Here is a 24,778-nt window from a genome sequence, read left to right on the forward strand (position 1 = left end):
GTCGGCCATTTCCATGAGCTCATTCAAGTGCACACTTAGAGCCGTGTCGGGCACAGGGTAGGCTCTCAGTAAATACCAGCCATTGTTACTATTACAACTGTCATCGGTCCTGGTATAACTAGTTATTTGGCATAGAGAGCCGTCCATATACTTGAGAATCTAATACTGATCCTGCTCACTTCGTGCAATAGCGATAGTGAAGGGATACGGAGCCCAGGGGACTTTAGGATTTTGTCCCTCATTCCTAGGGAACTTGGATCAATGGTATCATTGTCTACCTAAAAAAATGGTGTTCTGGAGAGCACTAAACTCCTAAGAACAATATGGGGTATTATTCATTGAAAGAGGCTTGTGACCAAATAAGTTTAGAAAACACCGAATACCTTTTCTATAAAATATGTATCATGGAGCTCGAAGAAGGGCATAGGATGAGAAGGATTCCCTACGCTTTTTCTGAGGGCAAGAGGAGGGTGGTTGAACCCATATTTTCCCCACAGATCATCCATTGACGTCTTGTGGGATCTCAGTATTCAGTGGAAAAGTATTTGAGAAATGCTCACACACTGCAGTTTTCCTAGGACTTGCCAATTTTGATCAACAACACCCATTTTGGGGGGTGGTTACTGGAGGCAGTTTAAGGTAAAGGAAAGAAGAGTTAGAGACTCTTAATCACCGTCCAGCTTCATAACTTTTCTGTATCTGTGTGCAGTTCTTTTGCCTTTATTCTAAACTTTGATTAAGCCGTGTGTGTGCGCGCGCGCATGCACGCACACATGTGTGGTTTTATTCTTAGAGAATAATTGCCATCACTTCGGCAATAATAATTTTAGACCAAGGCTGCATTATGTGTTTGTATCTGAGTATGTGTTTGTGTGGTGCAGTCCTGTTGTTATTTAATGTCGGTACAGCCCTGTGACTTAATAACAATGTTTTGCATCTGATTCAGCGCACATAATGTGTGCATCACACTGCCAGCCTCCCAGTAACAACTCTGCGCTGGGTAATGATGTCCTTACAGGAAATGGTATGGAGAGGTGTGTGTCTGTGAGTGGAAACCATACTGCCCATCGGAGATACAGTGTTGGGTGAACCATGATTGAAATGGTGGTCTTCCTGGCCTAGAGTGGTTGACAGACTGTCTTAATTATGTCGCCAATAGCTTGGGATGGAGGACACGGCAATGAAAAAAGAGCGAATTCACCACGGCTTGATGTGGCTTCTTACGTGGCAGATACAATTTTCCGGGTAAAAAATGTCTCTAAATTACTATTTAGACATCTTAAAGCTGTGGCCTTTAAACAACAATTGCATCTATTTCCACAAAGGGGACTGATGGGGAGGATGTGTGAGGATTCCTACTGGAAGTAAGGTGGCGTGTCTGGTGCTATTACACCAGCGAGGATTCAAAGGCAGACTTCGGTGGTTCTAGTTTGTGTTAAGCCTCAGATCTCAGCTAGGCCCTTGATATTAACCTCGGAACTAGAGAGAGCCATCAAGACAACACTGAGGCACCATTTCCTGTTGTCTTCCTTAAGACTTCTGTAATATGTCCAGTCCGTCCTCATCATATTAGTCTTCTTGAAATTTGTGAGTACACTCGTGTTTGTGTATGTAGGGCTCTAATTGTGTGAATTTCTACTTATATAATTGTATGAATTTGTACTTATAAGTATACTTGTAATCGTATTTATATATATTTTTGCACATATATATTTGTATGTTTTGCACACTTCAATTAATCTACTATAAGGTATATAACAATTTTGCTGTGAGATAACTTTGAAAAGAGTATAAAAATTGAATGGGAACAGCCTCAAAAGCAGCTGGAAAGCACCAAAGACAGGAAGGTAGCAATTGGTAAAGTTAAAACTATTGACCGACCATGGTCATATAAGCTCGGACCCGCTGCCACCAATGCTGGGAAGCATAGAGGAAACAAATGGGAAAACAGAAATAAGAGAAAAGACAAGAAGCAGATGACATTACAAAGCAGAAACGAGACGAGAACAACAAAGCTCAGACAGTCAACAGTAATAGTTACGGCAATAGGAAGTGTCCTTGGGTAAAATAAGAACCAGGCGTGGGAAATAGTATGATGGATTTTTGAAGATTTCTTGGAGCTCATTAGACTGACATCCCTTTTGAATGCCTCATGACCAGGAAGGAGGGGCAGAAGAAGGCCTGAGCAGCATAACAATCTCTGGCCCAGTCCATGGAGAGGGTACGCTTAGCATTACAAAACCCAGCTCTGAGAGCAGCTGGGTTGGTATTTTCCATTAAATTTGCACTGCCCAGTACAGACTGATCAGGCCATCGCCATACTTTTCATAAGTAACGGCTGCGATGCATATTTGTTTCATGTATCAATAACTGTACCTGCATTTTATTTAGAATTACAAAAGGTGGTAGCAGTGTACACTAGTTACCAGTCGAGGTCTCAGACCTCCAGGGTTCACCTGCACATTTCTATTGAAGCCCATCAGAGTGCTTGTACCTTCTTCTCCTTAAAAATATATACTAAACTCACCAATATGAGAGATTTTTAAACCACTCCTAAAGAAAATGCTTTGGTACAAGTTTTAATGTAAGATAAGTTATTGAGATCCGTGTACCCTTTTTCCCCTTAAAATGAATCCTGTGTCATTCTGACCATAGCTTCCCCCCATCCTAACTTCATGGTGAAACACAATGAGGTCTCATTCTTTATAACCAGCTTTGAATTAACATGGTTTCTCACATTTTGGTTCTTGCCAAATTGTGCTTCCTGGGAACCTCGATTGGCTGATTTTTAGGAGGAAGAGAGGTTTTCATGTGTCTTTCTAGTTCTCAGATTCAGCTCACTTTTATTCTTTCTCTGCGTCTCAAGGGAAGCTGTGAATCGACACCCTGGGCCTTAGCTCAGGTGGGGCCTGCTGATCCTGTAGGTTTACAGGTATATCCGAGATGACTCAGGGGAGGTGACTCTAGAAACGTAAACACTTCATATGCAGATTGCTTCAGGTAATGTGTTCCTTAGAGCAGAACAAAATATGCGGTTTGAAGAGCAAATTGAGTTTTATTGCAGTCCTTTAGAGGAAATTCCAACTGGAACACAGTCAGCCAATGCCCACCAGAAGCCAGCTAACCAAGGTCTGGGAGTGAAGCTGTCCTTGGCTACCAGTTATTCTACTGAGAGACGTAAGGCCCAGATACGAGAGATCTGTGTTAACCTTAGGGGAGGCCTGCATGTGACTGGAAAAGGGGTCACTCTTACATGTCTGCCTTTTTTTTTGCATCCCATTCTTGTCACTCTAATTCCAGCCCTAATTGGCTAATATGGGAATCAGCACTGTGGACTCTCATTACTTACTCTCTTTCAGGAAAAAAAGAAAGCCAACGTCTTAACCATGACCTACAAGACCCCATGTGATGTGGCCGCCATTATTGTCTGGCCTCATCTCCACCGAGTTTACTCCACTCTAGGAACACGGCCCCTTCGTCTCTCCTCAATCTCCCAAGGTCCTCATGCCTCTGGGCTTTGCACTTGCTGTTCCATTTGCCAGCAGTGCTTTTCCCCCGGATATCTACATGGCAGACTCCATGTTTCTCAAAATATGTCTTCTCAGTGAGCCCTTTCCTGGCCAACGTGTGTACAACTTGAACTTTCCCCGACTCTCGATACTTCCTGTTCTGTCTTTAATTTTTCTCTTTAGTACTTATTTCTATTATCATATTATATATTATACTTATTTATCTTGTTTATTGTCTGTCTCTCCAGAGAATGTAAGCTCCATGAGATCAAAGTAAAGGTTTTTTAATATTCACCACCGTATCCCCTCCTGGGTCAGTGCCTGGACCTTAGTAGGTATTCAGTATTTATGGTTTGACTGAATTATTAAATTACTCATGTCATTTCCTCTTACCTTTTTCCTTCTGCTTTCAGATAGCACTACATACTGGCACCACAATTAAATTATTATTTTTGGCCAATTTAGTCTCAAAAACTCTGGTAGTGCCCCATTGCCTGTTAGGCTAAAATTTGTATTTCTCGGCCTAAATTTCAGGACGTTAGCATTCTTTCCCCAATCCAGCTTTCTAGCCTAATCTGCATCACCCAACCAGGATTTCTGTTCTGGAAGGCTGGCTGGCTTGCCGCCCCCAATTCTGTCTAGCAGGTTTCCACCCCCACCCCACAACTGTTACCCAAATAAATAGTCCGAGGTCTAATTAGCCTGTAGATATAGGTAGAATCACATGAGCAGCGATAACACAGACTTCCTGTTCTTAACTCGACCCATCCACATGAGAGCTTAGCATTCCCCAAAATAGCCTTTCCAGCACATGTTTCTGGGGCTCCCCAGAAGACACCTCACTTGTGTTCACAAGCCAGTTGTTCAGCTCTAAGCACCACAAAGCCTCTCCCCTACTTTTCCTCTACTGTTTGCAGAGGTCTTCCACCCCTCAAGCACACTTAGGGTGCCTTCTCACCTCTTTTTTGGGGATCGCCTGTTGTGAGAATGCTTATGCCCTCGTGGGGTTTTTGTCTCATTATTGCAAAGCCACCAGTTCTCCGCACTGGGGCTGGGTTGGGAGCTGAAGTGAGGCCCTTTTTCCTGTCCTCCTTCCCTCCCTCCCTTCCTTCTAGAATGGCTGTTGAGTTCCTGTCATGCATCAGGCACTGTTCTTGGGGTTGGATTATAGCCAGATAGAAACACAGCAGACTCCCATCTACTTGGAACTCTACCATCGGCCTCTCAGGAAGAGTCCTGCTCTGTCATTTCTCTCGTAGCCCCTGAGGACACAGATCCTCCGGCTTCTTCCCACTCCTAGTGCCAGGGGACACCCTGCTCACTTGATGCCCCAACTGGGTACACACATAGATGCCTCCACACTCACCAATCAAACCTGGTGCCCAGCGACCTCTGCAAATGGACACCTGTGCGTCCGGTGATGGTGTCCCATTGGATGCGCCAAAGCCAGTCTCAGTGCCTTGTAGGAAAAATCAGCATATACTGTGCAATGAGACTTCTCCCTGCTGGAGTGTCCTCAATGTTTGAAATGTAGACATCTATTAAGGCCCCATTCAAGAATTTGCTTTCTCTGTTAGGTTCTCGGAGACCCTGACTCAGCCTCCAAGGTTTTACTCTCCTGGAAATGAGAGCTCTGGTTTCCTGAGCTGTCCATTTAGCACGTAGCCAGGGGTGGCCTTCTCTTGTTCATGACCTTTTCTGTCAGGTTCTTCTTCTCTCCTCAAGTGGCTCACGAGCTTCTCCCAGGAAGGACAGAAGCATCTTCCTTTTTATTTCCTGCACAGCACTCAGTGTTGCTTTATGCACATGGGGATGGTTAACGTTATTTATTGAATGAATGTCCCAAATGTGCTTTGGCAAGGTCAGTGGTTAACAGACTGTTGCAGCGACACGGACAATCACTCAAGTAGCCCCCTGGGACTGTCTTAAGTCCAGATTGTGGCTATGCAGACTGGGCCGTATTGGTGTACGTCTGAGCACTACGTGAGGAGTTTTGTGCACTGGTTTACATGAGTTCCCCTTCTGACCTGTTGTTCTGTTCCTGCTCCTTGTTCTTTCAGATATTCTGGGGCACTGGGCATAATTTAGTGTGTAGGGTATTGATGGTGAGGGGACCGTCACCATCAGGGGGACTCAGCCCTCACCTGGCCCTCGTCTGCCCAGAGGGCACACGGCACAAACACATGGAGCCTTGACAAAGGAAAGCCTCCTCTTCATCGTGGAGCAACCGTAGTTGGGCCGAGGGTTGGGGCCTTTTCACATGGAGTGAGGACTCCCTGTGGTGGATCCTTTGCAGAGAACTCTACAGTTCCGCTTGGACCACAGACTCCCCTGCACAGGCGGCGTCTCTTGTTCTAGGGTCAAAAAATCCTGTTGTCACGGAGAGACTTAGTGACGTCATGAGGAACCCTTATAGGGCTGTGCTGGAACTTCAGCTAGCCACCCTCCTGGTTTGTCTGAAATGTCCTGGGTGCTGGAACGTGGGGAAAAAGACAAGCCAAGAAAGAGTGTCCGTGGAGGCCGTGCCTCAGCCCTGAAATCACATGAATAGAACCTCCAGATCATGTCATTCCTCAGTTTTCCTAATACCAATGTACAGATTGCATCCCAGGCTCCCCAGAGAGGCAGAACTTGGCACACATGCTTGCCATTGCTTCTAATTAGGTTTCTAAATAAATCAAAGAACGCTTGTTTTCATTTTCCTTGGATTATACAGCCACATGTTGCCCGTGGAGGCAAGCCCCACTGAAATGACACCGAATTCCTGACACTCCAAGGGCTTAGGAAGTTTCCACTTTCCTGAGCATTCCACTCGCCCCGCCGTTGGAGAGGAAAAGAAGGCAGCCTTGCTTGTGCCCTGTTGTCCTTCATCTCTACTCCTTGTACCCACGTGGCCCTCTACTCTGAGCTTTGTGTCCAAAAGGGAGCAAGAGGGGACCGTAAAATTCTTCTCGCCTCACGTGCTATTTCCCCTTTGCCGGATTCCCAACCCTCCCTTAGTGTGATTCCTCAGATTGACTCTTCTGATCTAAGAAAGGTGGAGGGGCTGAGAAATCACTGGGGAGAAGACAGCTAAGTCCAGCCCACTAGCTTCTGAGCCCCCCTTTTCCTGGCTTTTCAGCGCCCAGGGCCCCATCCCGTCCTGTCCGCAGAGTGTCTCCTACCTTCTTCCCCACTCCCAGTTTGGTTGGGTTCCTGCCTGGAGCCCCTCCCCTGCCATTCATCCTTCTATCACTGTGGCTCACAATGGAAGGGGGGCTGATGGAAGCAGTGACCCCTTGCAGTAGTGCTGGGAATTCTGTCTGGAGGGTGACGCTGCGAGCTCCAAGTTTGGTTCGGCCAGTGGCTCTGTCCTCTGAGCAATCCTGAGACAGGGAGACCAAGAAAGGGTTGCCATGCTGGCTCTAAGGACTAAGTATTTCCTCCTATTTATTCCTCTTTTGACCTCTGGTGATTAAACCTGTGGCCTTGTGTACTTGTGGAGGGGAGGGTCCTTCAAAATGCAGCAGGAAAGAGATGGTCCGCAGTTGGGCTAATTTTCCCCATCTTCAGGGAGAAACAAGATTTGTTTGGTGCGTGCCTTGTTGGGAAGGGGCAAGGCCAGCCTTGTTGGACACGCGTCTTGGGGACAAACTTCAGACTACTAGGGGTGACAATTAACTTCAGTTACCTTGGGCAGCAAGGAGGCCCCAACCCTTTCACAAATCATAGGCCTGTGAAACTAGGTTTCCCTTCCCTCTCCTCTTTCTTCCTTTCCCTTCCCTCCTTCTTCCCTTCCTTTCTCTCTCTCTTTTTTTAAAAATAAATTTTATTGGGGAATATTGGGGGACAGTGTGTTTCTCCAGGGCCCATCAGCTCCAAGTCATTGTCCTTCAATCTAGTTGTGGAGGGTGCAGCTCAGCTCCAAGTCCTGTCGCTGTTTTCAATCTTTAGTTGCGGGGGGGGGGGGGCAGCCCACTATCCCATGTGGGAATCGAACTAGCAACCTTGTTAAGAGCTTGCGCTCTATCTGGCTGCCCCTCCAGAAGCTCAGCGGCAGCTCATTGTCTTCAATCTAGTTCTGAAGGACGTAGCTCAATGGCCCATATGGAAATCGAACCGGCAACCCTGTTGCTCAGAGCTCACGCTCTAACCACTGAGCAATCCGGCCACCCCTTTTCGTTCTTTTTATCAGACCCTATTAACTGCCAGCAGGTATTCATTGCTACTTAGCAAAAATCATTTCTTTTGCTTAAAAGAAGAAAAAACAGCTTTCTTGGTGGTATGTAGGGATCAGGGACTCATGACCAAAGAAAGCGACTGGGTGGGATTGGATTAATATCCTGCTCTTTATCAGGGACAGTATGTACTTTCTACCTCTGTTTGCCTCTGATCCTTCTGTCCCCAGCTCCAGTGGTTTAAGGCTGTGACAGTTTTACTCCTGTGCTTGATATGAGCTGGTGAGGAGCTGTCACTGCTTCAAATGCCAGCAGTACCTGCAGCGTGGGAAGCGTGTGGGGCCAAGTCAGAACTTGAATGTTTTCTCTCATGATCACTGTTAGGGCTGGTGGTTAGAGTATGCCCACCAGCTTAAAGCACAGCAGATTGTGGCGTTGTTATTATTATTTGAGTAAGTCAACATTTTCAATATGGTTTAACAATATGGAAACAAAATTCAGTATTGTTTCAAATTAGTTTTATAATTTAAAGCTTCATACATTTTTATGATGTGATGGGATATGATCTATATCCTAGCCTATATTGTTTTAGTTTTCATAGATGAGACACACACACACACACACACACACACACACACACAAACACGATTGTGAACTATTAGGTTTCTTTTGACAAAATCAGAAACCCTCAGTAAGGGCACCCAGGTTACTTTATTTGATGTTTAAAGCAGTAAGCCTAATTGGTCTTTAAATTCATTGATGAGAGCGAAGTATTACATTTTTATAATTTAAATTTTTAAGCATGTTTGGGTCCCAGGCTGTATTTTTTTAAAATTTAATTATATTTTTGTGCTAGATTCTTTAACAACTCAGTCCCAAAATGAAGAATAACAACTAACTTGCTGAATTAATTATAATGACTTTTCTTGATTTATCAGTTTTCACAGTGAAGGAAGCATGGGCGTAAATAAATTTTTTTACTTTTTCAAAGAAAAAGTGAATACCTACAGTATTTAGAATGTCTTGATTCCTGCATTTTATCTTTGTATTTAGTTTACATCTTGCAAATAAAAATTGTGACATAACCAAGCGCAAAATATTTCTATATGTTTGGAGCAATTTCTGCACAGAAGCTTATTGTCCAGCTACTTGGAATAACTTTGACCAATTGAAACATAATTATACACGAAGAAGTCCGCAGTGAAGACTTGTGATTCACTGGAATAATTTTCATCTGTTGAAGAACTGACATCTGTGTATTCATATTATAGATTGTATGTTCCGCCTCAAAAGGCGCGGAAGTACGTAATATTTTATGAGGGTCTTTTAAAATTCAGTGTTGTTTAAATAAAATTAGTTTTATAACTTGAGGCACTTTGCTTCATATATCATCATCCCTAGAACATGGCACTTGAATTATTCCATCTGAATGATACACTCATAAGCAGAGAGAGAACACGTCTTCACCAGTGGTTCTCAAGCTCTTCCAGCGCAGAACGCTGATTCAGAATTTCTGACTTGGAATCCCCATATGGAAAACAAGGCAAGGAAGAGGTATTTGGTTCCAGTGAGTGCTGTGGAACCCCGGGCCTGCTCAGTGCTCGTCTCTCCATCCTCAGTGACTTTGTGGGAGCCTCACAGTGTCCCTGGAAGCTCCGCAGAACTTAATGCCAAGCACAAGGGCAGGAGTTACCGGTACGGAAGGCGGCTTTTCAAGTGTCCTCCCATCACAGCTCCTCAGGGGTGGCCTGTCGTGCGTGTGGGCAGTGTAATCTACCGAGGGTTTTGTGGAGGAATAGGCTGGACTCAGCCCCGTTCCTTAGCATCGCCGAGACTGTGACGAGCAGCATGACTCAAGTACCTCATGCATTTGCTGCAGGTGGTGGTGCTACAGCAGCCATCCACACACCCAGGACATCCAGGGGAAACAGGAGAGCGACAGTAATTTGCATACGGGCGCACTGCTAGGGAAATTTGCAAAGTAGAATTTTATTATTGTTGCCTGGAGTGACGCTGCTCCTGCTGTTACTACTAAAACTACTACTTGTTTTCCCCCGCCCCTTTCTTTTTAGTAGTAGAGCCGAGACACTTTTCAGTACCGTAGCAAGATGCTTGGGTGTCCCTTATCTTTTGTCATTGGCAAAATCAATTGATGGTCAGACTGGCTTCATGTTGTAGACTATGTTCTTTCCTCGGGCAGAAGAAAGCCAGGAGTAACGGCAGCACTCAAGCCGGGTAACTGCACCTCAGTCAGTGGGTATCTAGATGCTGACTTTAGCTGCTGAGTCCGCCAGGGTTCTGGGTCCTTGGTTGGTGGCCGATAACACTGTGGATACAGTTTCTTTCCTGGTACCGCCCCTTCCAGGGCAGTCGTTTAGTCCTTCCGTTCTCCTTGGCTGCAGAATCCCTTATTCCTTCTCGTCTCCCTGCCACAGCTGGCTCAGAAATTATACCCAGCAGAGGAAACCACACATCAGAAAGGGGAGGTTGCGGCAGTCTACACTAGCAGCTCTCTTGGGGTAGGGACACAGGCCTTCCCACTTGGAAGCTTTGATAGACTGCTTCACAGGCTGGCTTTGATAAGATAACATTTCTCTCAGTGCTCAGACCCCTGAATTATTCCTGCAGACCCGCCTTCTAGGCTGTGCTTTGTAGAAAGGCTGGAGCTTTCCTAGCTTAGATTTGATATGGCACTGGCGGTAATGAATGGAGATTCTACCAATTTCTCTCTCTCTCTCTCTCTGCTGCTTGTTTTCCATTGTTAGAGAAAAGATACACCTTGAGAAGTACTTTTATTGTGAATTTAAACTGGTATTGAGTGTCAGGCCAAATTTTGTAGTAGTTAAAAGTATGACCTCTGGAGTCAGACTACCTGGCTCTATGGGCCCTAATTATATGACCCCAGGCGTGTCACTGTGCCTCAGTTTTCTCCTCTGTAAAATGGGAGCAAGAATAGTACCAATTTCTTAAGGTTGTGAGAATTAAGTGAGTTACTATTTGTGGTGTGCTTACAAGAGTCCATGGCAGATAGCAAGTATTAAACCCACATTAGCTGCTGTTGCTGTTATTATTACCACCATTATTAGTATCATTACTATTATTGGGTGTAAAAGTTAAGCATGTCTTCTTGCTTTCCTGAAGATTTGGGCAGAAGCTCAAGTAGCTTAGTATAGATTTGTGTCTGGGGTAGAAGCCGAAATTGACTGGCGTTTTGAAATACAGACTCTTCGACAGAAGGGAAAGAATTCTTGTTTGAACTGAGACCTAACTTTAAATGTTTGTTGGCACTGCCCCTTAACTACTAGAGTAAAAATTTTTTTTTTTTAATGGAGGAAAATGATGCCTATATTGTTAGGTTATGAAACTTAGAAATAGCAGAATAAAGAGTGTGGTTCATATTATATGCTCAATGTATAAGTTACAATTACCATATTTTGGAAAAAAAATCTAGGCCACCCTAAGTCATGAGGCTATGGAGCTATTTGGTGGGTCAAAGCATGGCTGATGAAGTTTGTCGTGTTTATTGAATGTGTAAGATGTTTTAAATTTGTTTAGTAATATAAGCAATTGCACTGTTTGCCTTATTTACATATACTCTCTTTATTACGAAGGATCTCTTCAGAACGGACTGTTAACATTTCTTCTTGTATTTTGAATTGAATGTTGTAGAAGTCGGCCCTCAGGAGGAAGTGTGCCGTCTGTAAAATCGTGGTCCACACCGCCTGCATTGAACAGCTAGAAAAGGTGAGACAGCGCCACCTGCTGCACGTTTTGCTACCTTGCAAGCGTTAGGACTTCAGAGGCCGGGTGGCAATTTCTATTTCCAACTTTTTGAAAACAATGCCCTTTAAGAGAACTGGGAAATCCGACATTATTACCGTATTAATCATGGAAAGACAGTGCTTAAGGTTCATCCACTCTACTGTTTGCTGACGTATACTGTGATATCATTTTATGTTGACTTGGGAAAAAGAATGATATGGTTAGAAAGAAAAGTCTGGTATGTACACAAAGGCAAGCCTTGTGATTCACCCATAGGATTTTCCACAAGACTTTTTTCTTCTTAAAGACAAAATATTCCATAAGCTCTTAAAAATCGTGTTTGGGATATGTCTGACCTTTGTAAGTTTACTTCTTCCTAAAGTGGCTGCAAGGGAAAGAGCCAGGCCAGAAGCCCGCTCCGAATTCCTTTCTTGGAGCAGCGTTCTTGCTTGCACAGCATTACCACGTGGATGGGGCTGGAAGTGACACACTGGTGGTGTCTTCCCTCTGGGAGGAGTGGATTCTGCGTAGTCCATTTACCTGTCCTCTAGGGGAAGGGAAGGCTCCACAGTCTGCCGTCCTCGCCCATTTCCTGCCTCCCACTCCATCTCTACATGTGATTCTCTGTGTGTTATGGATGTTCTGGAACTGCCATGTATTGAACTATTTTAGTCCCTTGTGACGTTCATTTACTTTTACAGACACATTACCAATTGTTGCCAACTGGTATTTTGTGGGAATGACCACTAATATTTTATCTTCATATTGTACCCACTTAGTCATCTCAGCCTTCTTTTCTAGACTCCTTTCCCCTTATCTCATAAGCTAAGAAGGTGTGAATGTACCAGGAGACCTCCTCTTCTAAAAGAAAGACAGCATTGAATACTTAAAGAAACTGTGTGTGTGTGTGTGTGTGTGTGTGTGTGTGTATGTGTATGCTTGTATCATCATCATATTAAAAATTTCTCAAGTTTATATTTTCCTACTTTTAAAATCCGAAACACAGATGGGTGATTTCCGCTGCCCTGTATTTTTCCTCTGCCTCTTTATTATCTCAGTTTCTCAAATTTATGGTGTAAGCATTACTGTTTAAAGATATGTTGATTTCATCACTGAGCGTGAAGAGATCTGGATCGGGGATATAGAATCACCTGGGATCTCTGTAGATTGTCTAAGGCAATGATTACAAAAGACTAAGAATAGTGTGAAACTGGGTTCCTTGTGCTCTGGGGGTGGGGTGTTGTTTTGTCGTCTTACTGTCTGTCACTGTCAGCTTATTTAGGTAACTCATTTTAGTCTGATGCTTGTTCCTAACGTAATACACTTGTCTTTTTAAATAACAGATTAATTTCAGATGTAAACCAACATTTCGAGAAGGGGGTTCAAGATCACCAAGAGAAGTGAGTATTGCAGAGCTTTATTTCAAATATCACCTTTTATTTCCCATTGAGTCTTTGGCTTCATAGATATTCACCAGAGATTAAAAAATAAAGGCCACCTCCTTTCATTTCACATAGTTTCTTATTAATATATAAACAAATATAGTCGATAAGACTTCCAGTCTCTTCGACATGTGTTATCTAGCCCCTTAGTGGAATGTATTGGGGCGCTAAGGTCTTACTGAATGAACCAGAGAGTAGGGGAAGGGGCGGTGGTAAAATTAAAGAGGTAAGAAAAAAATAGCATTTTATTGTCTTTAGGTCCATTTTAATTCTGTTTTTCAGTTTTGAGTGGCTCATAGCTATTCAGAGGGCAGCATAGTTATGAGTGTTCCTATAAACACTGGACTCAGACTGTCTGATTTTAAAATTAGCCTTGCAGTTGTGTGATTTGGAGCATCTCACCTAATCTCCCTGAATATCAATGTTTTCATCGGTTAAGTAAATAAGTAGGAGGTAGGTAGGTAGGTAGATAGGTGATACCTAGATAGAGAGATACTAGGTTGGTGCAAAAGTAATTGCAGTTTTTGCAATTAATTTTAACCTTTTAAACCACAATTACTTTTGCACCAACCTAATAGATAGATAGATAGATAGATAGATAGATAGATAGATAGATAGATGACAGACAGTCAGAGATGGATAGATGAAGGAAGGAAGGGAGGAAGGGAGGGAGGCAGGAAGGAAAGAAGGAAGGAAGGAAGGAAGGAAAAGAAAGAGAACTACGTTCAGTGCGCAATCCCTGACCTTATAGTCTGATACTGAAGACAAATAGGCAAATAGGAAATTATAAAGAAGAGCATTTGCTGCTGCGTTAGTGATAAGCAGAGGTGATGACAAGAGAAGAGTTACACTTATACATACTTCTTTGCTCAGCTTTTATGTAGAGGAGATGGAGCACAGTGTGGGGAAAGTTAGGGACGGCGAGAGACAGTTTGCAGAGGTTCTCAGCCCGCCTGTGTGATCCTGGCTAGTCTAGCTCCAGGCCCAAAATTTCATTTCCCAGTTGGCAAAACAAAGGCCTACAATGAATAGAACCCATCCTCCTTAGACCACAGTTAAGGCTGCCCAGCTGTTACCATCTTACATGGTACTCTCCGTAAGAGAAAGCATGGTAAACATAATTTTTGGCAAGTAACTTTCTTCATTCCACTTCCATTCCCACTGAGATTACTTTTAGTTCCACATATAGATTTACCCCCTTGGGAACCTTCCCAGCTGGTATATTCCTCAGATCAGCTCTGTATAGTGAGAATAGGAAAGAGAGGGAAAGAGGTCAGAGAAAGGGTTTCCTGGAAGAGGTGGCAACTCAGCTGAGACTCAGAGGAGTTACGTAAGTGAAGGCGGGGGTGGGAGGTCCTTGGAAGGTGAGTGAGAGCCTTCTAGATAGAAGGAACCCATGCACACAAGCATAAAATGAGCGAGACCGTAATGAGTAAGACATGAGATCCAAGAGATAATCAGAGACTAGACCTTGAATTCCTTATAAACCATTCTACAATTTGAGTGTTTTATCATCACAGTAGTGGGGGGGGGGATGAAACTATTTTAAGCAGAATATGTTATTCTGGCTACAGTGTGGAGGGAATATCATGTAATTGGAGAGTAGCGATATTGGAGGTATTACTAAAAAAAATTAAGGAGCTATTTTAGTAATCTAGGCAAGACATACAGGTGATCTGAACTGAGTACTGTTGGAATTGAGAACACTCATAGACATGAATTTGAAGGAAACAAAATTAACAGGATGTAGTAAATAATTGGGTTTTGGACATGAAGGCAGAGGATCCCAGAATCCACCAGGCTTCAGGTCTGAAAAACCAGTTAGATGTTGGGAAATGAGTTGCTATGAAGGATGCGGCAGGGAGGTGTTGAGTTGAGTTGTAGAACTCACATTTGAGGCATCCTTGAGGTCCCCGATTGGAGATGCCCAATGGGAAGCTGAGTGGGTATATGAGTTTGGAGCTTCTGAGGAAGATTGGGCTAAAGGTAACACATTTGTGAATTGTCAGCATAATAGATAGTAATTAAAGCTATGAGAATAGATGAATGGGTAGAACAGGCAGAGACGATGTCTGACAGAGAGGATCACTGATGTTTTAACGACAATGAATGAAAAAAGACACTGGGAAAAAGAACAATCTCGCTGTTACTGACTCATACAAGGAGAGGGGGAGAAAACATGAAAAGAGAATAAACCGGCTGGAAGAGGAGGTTGCACATGGAGGACACAGTTATCCCACTGCGCTTGCCCGTTACGTCAGCATAGGAAGGTTATGTAGGTCATACATCACATGAGGAAGTCGGAGAAGAAAGATAAGAGTTGTACCGCCCAAGCGTGTCATAGCATTGGCCAGGAGATAACTCAGTGATAGCTCATATGAAGGAGACATTTCATTTTGACGATAGGAAAAATAGTTTTGTGTTTTTAAGGTAGACTGTGTGAATTTCCAACCAGGGGATCCCTGTCCTCTGATCTCTCTTTCTTTCTGCGTAGGTAATTGTTGTTATAGGTGTAATATTCCAATGCAGGGTTCTCTCTGTTTGTTTTTGTTTTATTTTTAGTTTTCAGTAAATGTATCACTTCTCTTCTATGAAGTCAAACCCTAATGAGTGTTTTGGACACTTTTCCTTGTTTTCTTATCAAGGACTTGCTCTCTCTGCCTTTCCTACATTTTTACCGCCCTTTTGGATTATTTCATCAACAAGAACATGCTCTAATAGCTCTCATCAAAAAAAAAAAAAAAAAAGAAAGAAAGAAAAAAGAAAATATCCCTTAACCACCAACTGTGTATTAATTGTAGCTCTGATGCTCAGTTTTGTGTTCACTGCTAAACTTCCAGAAAGGGTGTTATGTATAAACAGTACATCCTCTCCTAGTCATTTTAACCTCTTCCAATCTGGTTTTCACTCTACCTATTCACTGAAATTGCTTTTTTAAATGTTGCCAACATCTCCCTGACTCCAAATCCATTAGATATTTTTCTGTTCTGTTCTTCTTTAATCTTTCAAATGTATTCAGATGTTCAGTGTTCCATTTTTCTTGAAATGCTCTCCTATCTTGATGTCTTTCCTAATTTTCATCTTCTCTCACTTCTCTTTCATTGCTCATGCCCCCTGATTTCTATGTATGCTTCTGCTCATAGTACTTGACCATGTTTTCTCTCTGCCCACTCTTGTTGGACAAGCTCATCCAGTTTCGGGGCTTTCACTATCATTCCTGGGCTGACAACTGCTGACTTTACATGTCCACCCCACACTTCTTCTTGGAATCCCATTTGACATGCCCATTGCATGTGTCACCATCATCTCAAATGCAATGGACTTAAAACCAAGCTCTTTATTTCCATCATCATTAAAAACTTTTTTTTCCCAATTCTTTTATACCTCTGAAAGTGAGATGGCTATTGATCCAGCTCTTCAATCGAGAAAACTGGTCATATTGATTCCTTCTCTCATATACTCACCACATCTAAGTCATTTGCCAGCCCTATCAAGTTTATTTATAAAATATATTTGAAGCCATCTATTTACCTCCATTTTTGTTGTCGCTTTAGGCTAAGGAACCATGATGTCTCACTTTTGACCACTGCAATAGCTTCTCCATAATTCCTTCATCTCCTCCTTCAAACCATCATAATTTAAGAGAGTGATTTTTTTAGAACGAAAATTGGATTATGTCATTTTCCAGTTTAAAACGCTCCGGTGCTTTCCATAGCATTTAGAGCAAAACCAAACCCCTTGCCTTGCATGGAAAGTTCTGTATCACGCGGCCCCAGCCTCGCTCTCCACACCCACCCATCTGCCACTTGGACTTTCTTTCAGGTCTCGAGGCACACATAGAGGTAATCTCCATCTTCAGGTATTTGTGTATGTTATCTGTCTTCTGGAAATCTCTGCATGGCTAGCTGTTTCTTACAGTTCGGTCTCAGCTCAGGTATCCTCCTCTCAGCGGTGTTCCTTGAGGACCACCTCTCGAATGGCCACACGTTGTTCTTTATCAGAGCACTCCATGTGTCATAGTTATTTATATGCATTACTCATTTGCTTGTTTGCGGTCACCCTTCTGTGGCGTAAGCTTTGAGAGGTCACTCATGGACTTTGTCCCCAACTGATGCTCCCAGGCCACGGAGGATGTGATTAACAGGTATCTGTTGACTGAATGCGTTTATAACGGCGTCCATTTCTCCCAAAATGTTCATGAACTCTTGGTCTAAGAGGACCATCGGAAGATAAAATTTAGGATAGACTAGGACCCATTTGAGATTCTTCATGAAGAGACCTTACGTGGCTTCCTTAGTGTAAATGAAAGAACAGTCACTTTAGAATTTGTCTGTCCTGGGTTCACATAACACCTCTGCTGCTTTTCCACTCTTCTGAGTGTCTCCAGAGTGAGGATCTGGAACAGAGATTGTTAATCACTGTCCCCTGTGATTGTGGGGTGTCTGACCTTGGAAGTTTTTTCAAAAATGTTGGTTGGACTCCTCTAAGTTGAGTTTCTGTGGACCGCAGTTTTCTTCGACATAAGCTATATAGATTGGGTTATAATTTTAAGATCCTTGCAAGTGCTCTGTGAATAATACAATGAATTGAATTGGCTGTTTGAAAATAATTGAGCCATTGTGTTATGCATTTCTGCAAACAATACTGAATATAAACCCTGAAATAATGTCACTGAGATATTACTAGTAGCCCTTTCCTTACCCAGTATTTAAAGATAGTATATGAATAATGTAGACATTATTGATGAACAATAAAAAGATGTTATCGTGTCGGAAGCCTTACTTTGCTAGCTACATAACAGTGTATCAACGCTCATATTTGCAGCATAAGGCTCCTGAGTCTAGTATCAGTTGAATAATTTACGAGACATGAATAATAGTCAAAAGGGAATAGTGTGAAAAAAAATCAAAGTTCTGGTGAAAGAAGGGTTAGAAAACAGCAGCAAATCTATAGAATTCTGTTTTTCTACTTGATAAAGGCAGTTGGTGATTCTCCAGAATGGTTAATTACATGATTGAATTGTCAAAGAAACAAGGTTGAATATTCCATTCAATTCAACACACATTAATTGGATGTTTACTTTGCTCAAACTATGTTCAGTCAGGGGTAGAAGAGATTTGTGTTAGGCCAGAGAAGACCTCTGAGTAGAAGGATTTTGGACATCTCCAATTACAGAGCTATAGACTGAAGGTAGTTAGCTACTCAGTTTCTTCTTTAGTACATACGTGTATGATATATTATACTGTATATTTAGCATAATAACGGGTATTATCTGCTCCAGTACTTTTGCGTAAGTTGCTTTAACTGTGGCTTTGTTTCTTTAGTCTCCTACCTATTTCCTAGGAAGGATGATATTCAAAATATTTACCACTTGCAGAATCATATAAATATTTAAATAATTTTAAAATGTTTTCTTTTATTCCCTAAACAAGCTAAACTACACGGTATTATATATCTGCTTACCAAACAATATATGTTGCAACACGAATAATGTCAGTCTTATAATTTCCAAGTAATTTGTTGATTTGTGGAAATTGTTGGTTTAATCTTTTGATTAGAGCTCTTACCAACTAAGAAACCCCATGAGTCAGCCATGATTTCACATGGGTAATTGTGTCAAATTCTTCCAATGTTTTCCTGCTTAAATTCATAGTTATTAGGTGATTTATAATCTCAACAAGCAAAGAATGTCTCTTACCATCAGTGATATTGTTCATTCTCCCTGTTTCTGCTAAACGAACAGCAATTATAGTAACTTTTTCTCTCGCTGTCTGACATTTTCATGTATTCAATATTTCTACTCCTGACTGTCATTGAAATCATTTAATGAAAGAATTTGAACCTGATCTTTCAGAGCAGAGGAGGGGCACAGTTACACCGTGGTTAAGACCATAAGCTCTGAGGGCCCGTCTGCCTGGGTTTGCATCCTTGCTCTGACCATTACATTTTAAGTAACCACTCTGTACTCTGGTTTCCTCTGTACAGTGAGGATGGTAAAGATAATTCAGGTAAAGCCCTCTGATAATGTGCCCTGCAATCACGTGGCTTGGGGCACTGTACAATTGGCAGTTGGTGCCCATCTCCACCAGCCCTTATTCTTGAACGGGCAGTAGCCTAAACTTTTTCTTCCTTGACTAGGTGGAAGGCTGAAGAAGTCTGCCTTCTTCAAGAGGTGGAGGCTTCAGAACCTTCATCCTCAGTAGAGATTTTGCCCTGATCACTGGACAGGCTCCTGAGCTTGCTGCCACTGTTCTGGAAGCCATGCCAGCCATGGGACCCAGCATTGTCTCTACTGATATTTAAGCTTGTACAGACAACCACATCACTTGGGCACAGCCCAGTGTTCTGAGTTTGCTGGGGGAACCCAATGGCATTGCCTAGACAACATGATTTGTTTTCAAAAGAGAGCTCCTTGGGATAGAATCCTGGCGACCTGCTGTGCCCAAAATTAACATTCTAGTTGCTTAATAATGAGGAAGTAGAAATGATCTGCAATTTGAGGGGGTGGGGTGGTGGGGTGCCATGGCAGTTGAGGAACAGCTGGGGGATGGTCAGGGCACTGAATTGCAATCTACCAACCAATATAGAAATGTCTCAGTATTTTAACTGGTTCATACCAACTGAATAATACCTCTGCTCTTTTCATGAAAATTAAAAGAATTATCACATGTGAAACATTTTAAAAAGTACTTGGTACATAGTATTCAACTATTCAACTAATGTTAGCTATTATTATATATATTCATATATACATATATATATATGTATATATATATATATATATATATATATATATATATATATATATATGAATTGTGACCTCATTTTATAAACTGCCTCTATGGGAAAAGCAAGACAAAAATTAGACTAATTAGTGGGGCCATTATGCTTCGGTATATCTTATTATAGTTAAAAGACCATTACTCCTCCAGAATCTTTGTTTAGTTTTAATTTAAATTGATTTGCTATTCTATAGAGAAATAGAGGTGGCATTTTAGAATTGATAATGCTAATGCTGGTTAGAGGTATTTTTGACACTGAATTTCATTCCTTGATACCACTTTTTTTCCCTCAACACTGATCTATTTTCTACGTTTTTCTCTAGTTAGAACAGTGCCTGCAGGGAGTAGGCATTTAGTATTTGTTGAATGACTGAATATATTCTATTGAGAGGTCTTTTAAAGGGAAAGCATGGATTGTGGTCCGACAATAGACATGTTAATCTCACGTAAAGGTTTTTTTTTTTTTTTTTTTTTTTTTTTCAGAAAAGGGCAGGAGAAAACACATTAGCAAGTATTTAGGTGTATTGGCCTAACAGGAAGGAATTATATATGTTATTCAGGCTTACCTGCACCATTAGGCCTAAAGACAACGTTCTTTCTTATAATGTGTCCTAAGAGCGCTAATTATGGACCCCTCCACTCTAGGAATGATTGTCTATTTGGGAGGGAAGGGACTTTCAGTGTTTCCTACAGCCCAAGACAAGAATAGATGTTGAAAGCTGATCTCCTTCGGAATAGCCAAGGACAGTTCAAACACAATGGCATTGCAAAAACTTCAGGATATGCCCACATCTCTTTGTTCTTGTTATCTCTAGCTTTTCCCTTCCTCAGTTTCGCTAGTAACACATTCTTACCATCTATCTCCTGAATCAGGAAATCTGTTTCTTTTTGAGAATTTAAGTTCTTTAAGTTCTTTATAGCTTTAATGTTTAGTACAGTGCCTACCTGGTGTGTAAAAAACATTAACTACGCATTTGTTAAAAAATTATTGGACATTGTTGTTTCAGCGTCTTCCTTCACCTCTTCACTTCTCTAAGGATATTTCTTGGACCTGACTCAGTTAACCTTCCAGCCCAAGGTCCTCTGTCATGCTCACAACTCTGCAGAGTGTTTTACTGGGAAGAAAGCAGAGTAACAGCCATCCAGTATGGCTGTTTGACGTGGAGCGGGGACCTGATGAATGGTTTCTCCAAACAGCAAAGATGGCTGGGGATGGAGAGTTAGCTTCATGTTTCTAAGTAGATTCATGTTTATTGTTAAATAAGTCATGTATACACATATTTGTTTCCATGTTAATGTGGTCTTAGACGATGGCTTTTGGAAATCTAGTTTTCGAACATTAAATAACTAGTATCGGGATTTGCAAATTTAAATATATTCATTTCATTTTGTTTTCCCACAGAATTTTGTGCGTCATCACTGGGTGCACAGGCGTCGACAGGAGGGAAAGTGTAAGCAGTGCGGTAAGGTAAGGGGCCCGGCACCCCGCGGCCGTCACAGGAGGCTCCTCTGGCCTTTGCAAGCACCCCAAGTAGATGAGTCCCATCACCCCATGCTCAGTACGTCACTTCCTCTCTGAAAGGCCGGATTTCTCCAAGTCCCCTTTCCTTAAGAGGTGTTTTAGTTGCTCTAGCACTCCCTGCAAGATACCCAGGTCTTAATACAAGGAATTAGCATATTTTAAGAGAGATGGATACACCTTTGTGGTGAATTTCATTATTGATAGTTTAAAAAGCAACACTTTCTGTTTCATTAAAACCCCCTCCCGAGGGCTACCCCCCCATACTTCCTTGATCAGCAACAGAAATTCAGTGCGTTGTTAGGCAACACTCCTTTTGTTGATATATTATTGTGCTTGAGCAGAAGGACAGCAAGGAAGCAAGAAATGTGTTGCTCCCTTAGCATATTATCCAGTTCCTAGAAAGAGAGATGCCCTTCTCACATGTGGTTATGTATGTCTACTCTCCGTCTTAGTGTGACTGGTTACAGGCCCCTTAGGGTACAAGGCCTCTTAGAAAAGTGAAGTGGGGTCCATGGCTGCATGCTGTGGAACTCTGCAGACTCCACATTACTGACCCCAACAGATTTGGGTTATGGCTGTTTTCACTGGACGGAGATCCACTTTAGTAATGAAAGGCTCCTATGGGAAGGTTAAACTGGTGGTGAATCACACCACCAAGATTTCTTTCTTCAAATGACATTCATAGTAAGCTGGACTCTGTGAAGGGAAGTTTTGATTTGGTAGCGACCAAGATAATTTGGGAGAATATATTGCTCATCCATGAACAAGTCTTTGTGTGTGTGGTTTTTTTCTCTTTATTTGTTTATTTATCCATGTGACTCCTTTGGGTCAAGCCCTGTGGTGAGCTGACCAGTATGGCATTTTTAATAATAGAAAGATGCAAGGAAATATTGCTAGCCTGCAGCAGGGGTGTTAGAGTGAGTGAGATTTGGAAAATGTTTCACTAATTTTGCTGTTTGCGTAGTGCCTTGAAAGGAAATATTCTGCTGGTTATTAGTTACCAGGTTCTTCTTTGGAAAGCTGCATACCTAATCCTCAACATTATGGTCCTTCCTTTAAAACTAGCATTATCTTCTCCAGTTTAACTCACTGATTCTCAGTTGCTTCCTTTGTAGCCTGTAAAGAGGACAGATGAAATAAGTTGAAAGGTGAAGGAGGGAAAAGGAAGATGAGGAGGAAGGGGGAGGAGAATGATTCTTACCGGCCATTTTACGGCTGTGATAAAGGTCAGCCTTCTGCCCTCACATGACCTTTCTTTCTTCGGTCCATCAACACCTTCCCTTTCTGGTGTTGCCTTGGGCTTATGGATTTACTTATACTTAGTGGATTGTAAACTGTCTACAACTTTCCCACAAAAGTGTGTGTGTGTGTGTGTGTGTGTGTGTGTGTGTGTGTGTGTGTGTGTGCATGAGAGAAGAAACAGGCAGAGCCAGTTTTGAGATAGGAGCTGTGAAGGGTAGAAAGGATCTGGACAAACAGATTCTTCTTTTTGGAAAAATACCTTCTCTGGGCAGTTTAGTAGCTGGCACCACCTCAACACCTTTCAAGCTGTAATAGAGTTGGAGAAATTTTATTAAAAGAAAGTCAATAAGCATGTATATTTTGTGATATAATACTGTACTATTGTATTCCTCTTCTGTGATTATAACCCAGCTGCTCATGAATTCCCAGAGGCTGAAGCAATTATGGCATGGGATTGTCTTAGACCTACGTCTCCTTGGTGGATAATAAATAACCAACCCTTCTTTGGATCCTGAATTTTACCCTGTATTAGAAGGATGCTAGTGGCTCTAGTTCCGTATACAGATTAAGTGACTGAAAATTCATTTCAAGTTTTGGTTCTATGCATAATTTTCATCACTAGAGTTGTGCACATTCTTACATATCCATAGATTTCTATCCCCCGCCCCCGACACACACCCCTATACACATTATTCCATAATGCACCCATTGGGATGGGGTGAAAAATAATCATTTCACTTAGCAAAACTTTTTTTCCAACTGGGGGTTTGCAAAACTTTTTAGGCTGTTAGAGAGTGTTTATGGTTAAGGAGTGTTTGTGGTTTCAGTTTTTACTTTTTAAATTAGCTATAAAGTAAATATTTGGACTGATTTTCTCTTGAGCCTTGCTGAATGTGTGTGGCATTTAATGAGTATCAGATGAGAAAGCTTATGATTCAGTTGCTCAGTGGCTTTAACATTTGCTTAATAGCCTAGGCTGCCAAGTTTATGACCATTACATGTTTTACGTTGTTTTCATTCATATATTAAGAATCAGGGTCCAGGCAGGAAAGCGATGGCACACTCACACTCGAACTATGTAATGTGATGAGTCTTTGCTAAAGAGACTATTGTAAATGTGTGAGCAGAGTGTAGAGACACCCCAAAAGATCGTCAAGAACTCCAAGGCTAGTAACAGTGAGGAGCCATGCTCAAGTCTGAAAAGGCAAGGGGATGGAGAGAAGCCTTTCACAGGAGCTGTAACCTTTAGTCATGAGATTTAGCCAGCCCAAGGTGACCTACCAGCTGGGGAATAAATATCCCAACTTCACTCACCTTCACTCTCCAGTGGCCAAACCCAGTAGAAACCAGAGCATAAGGTACTCCACGAAAGTCAACTATTTACAATGGGACATGGGGAAGAGAAAGATGGAGAGGGGGTCTGGAGGGGCAGTGGCTTTGATCGAGCACACATGGTTTAACGCAAAGCTGCATTCGGTCAGTGGTTAAAGGTGGCGTGCCTCCTCACTCTGCAAACATACCTCTTAGGGGTCTTCCCCACATCTACACACTGCATTCCCTCAATCCAAATTTTCTCAACACTGAGTGGTTCTTAGTCCTTCAAAAATCAATAGGCAAAGGAAAAATATAGGTATGATTATAGCTAGTTTGACCTTTTAGTTTTGAAGGAACCAAGCATTCAAACCCAGCACTATCGTAATTATGGAAATATGCTTGTAAACCGCAATGTGAAACCTTTTATTTCTTCATGTAGAAACATATATAATCATTATAAAAATAAATGAGCTAGCTTTTTTATTCTACATAACTCAAAAATGTAGACTTTCCAACTTCAAATCTTGAAAGCACTTTTTAATGTAACAACACATAGTTAAACTTTGGTCTACATGTTGGATGCCTTCCAGTTGCTTAACCAAACATGCTACATCATGATGAATTATTTGTCCATAAATCATACCTACTTTCATACGTAATTAGTTTAAGTAAATTAAATAGCATGTAGTGTTAATTAAATAGGAAAATGTCAAAACTGTTCTTTATTGTCATGAATATTATTAAAAACTGATTTAAAATGAACTTGTAGTGCAGTATTTAAAATATACACATCTCAAGGAAGTATACTTAATAGCATTTTTTTGTAATGCAAAGATGAGAAAATGTTAAAAAAAACATTCCAGGGGGTGCAATTGAGATATTATATGAATAGTGTAAAGGATTACAGAGTCTAAAAATAATGAAAAACACTGACGTGGGGCTTTTAAGGGTGTTCCCTTATCCATTTAAAGCACTGTACTCTACTGACCTGAGTGGGTCATACAGCAAGGACAAGGAAATTAGCCTCTCCATGGAGCCCTTGCCAACG

The 24,778-nt window shown here is 41.9% G+C and overlaps 1 protein-coding gene across 14 annotated transcripts in view; it reads left to right on the plus strand.

The window, feature by feature from the left end:
• The window catches only part of DGKI (diacylglycerol kinase iota), a 377,839-nt gene that overhangs the window by 137,751 nt on the left and 215,310 nt on the right, over positions 1–24,778 (plus strand). For all 14 annotated transcript variants that reach the window (XR_012490351.2, XR_012490352.2, XM_074315319.2 and 11 more), the window contains exons 4-6: positions 11,336–11,410; positions 12,772–12,828; positions 21,055–21,120. Coding sequence is in view for 12 of the 14 variants with exons in the window: in XM_074315319.2 (XP_074171420.2) it covers positions 11,336–11,410; positions 12,772–12,828; positions 21,055–21,120 (198 nt within the window). In the remaining 2 variants the exon portion in view is untranslated. The remainder of the gene's footprint in view (positions 1–11,335; positions 11,411–12,771; positions 12,829–21,054; positions 21,121–24,778) is intronic.

This window comes from Rhinolophus sinicus, chromosome 8 (assembly GCF_057876585.1).
Source record: "Rhinolophus sinicus isolate RSI-liver-muscle chromosome 8, RSI-T2T, whole genome shotgun sequence".
Lineage (NCBI taxonomy): Eukaryota > Metazoa > Chordata > Mammalia > Chiroptera > Rhinolophidae > Rhinolophus > Rhinolophus sinicus.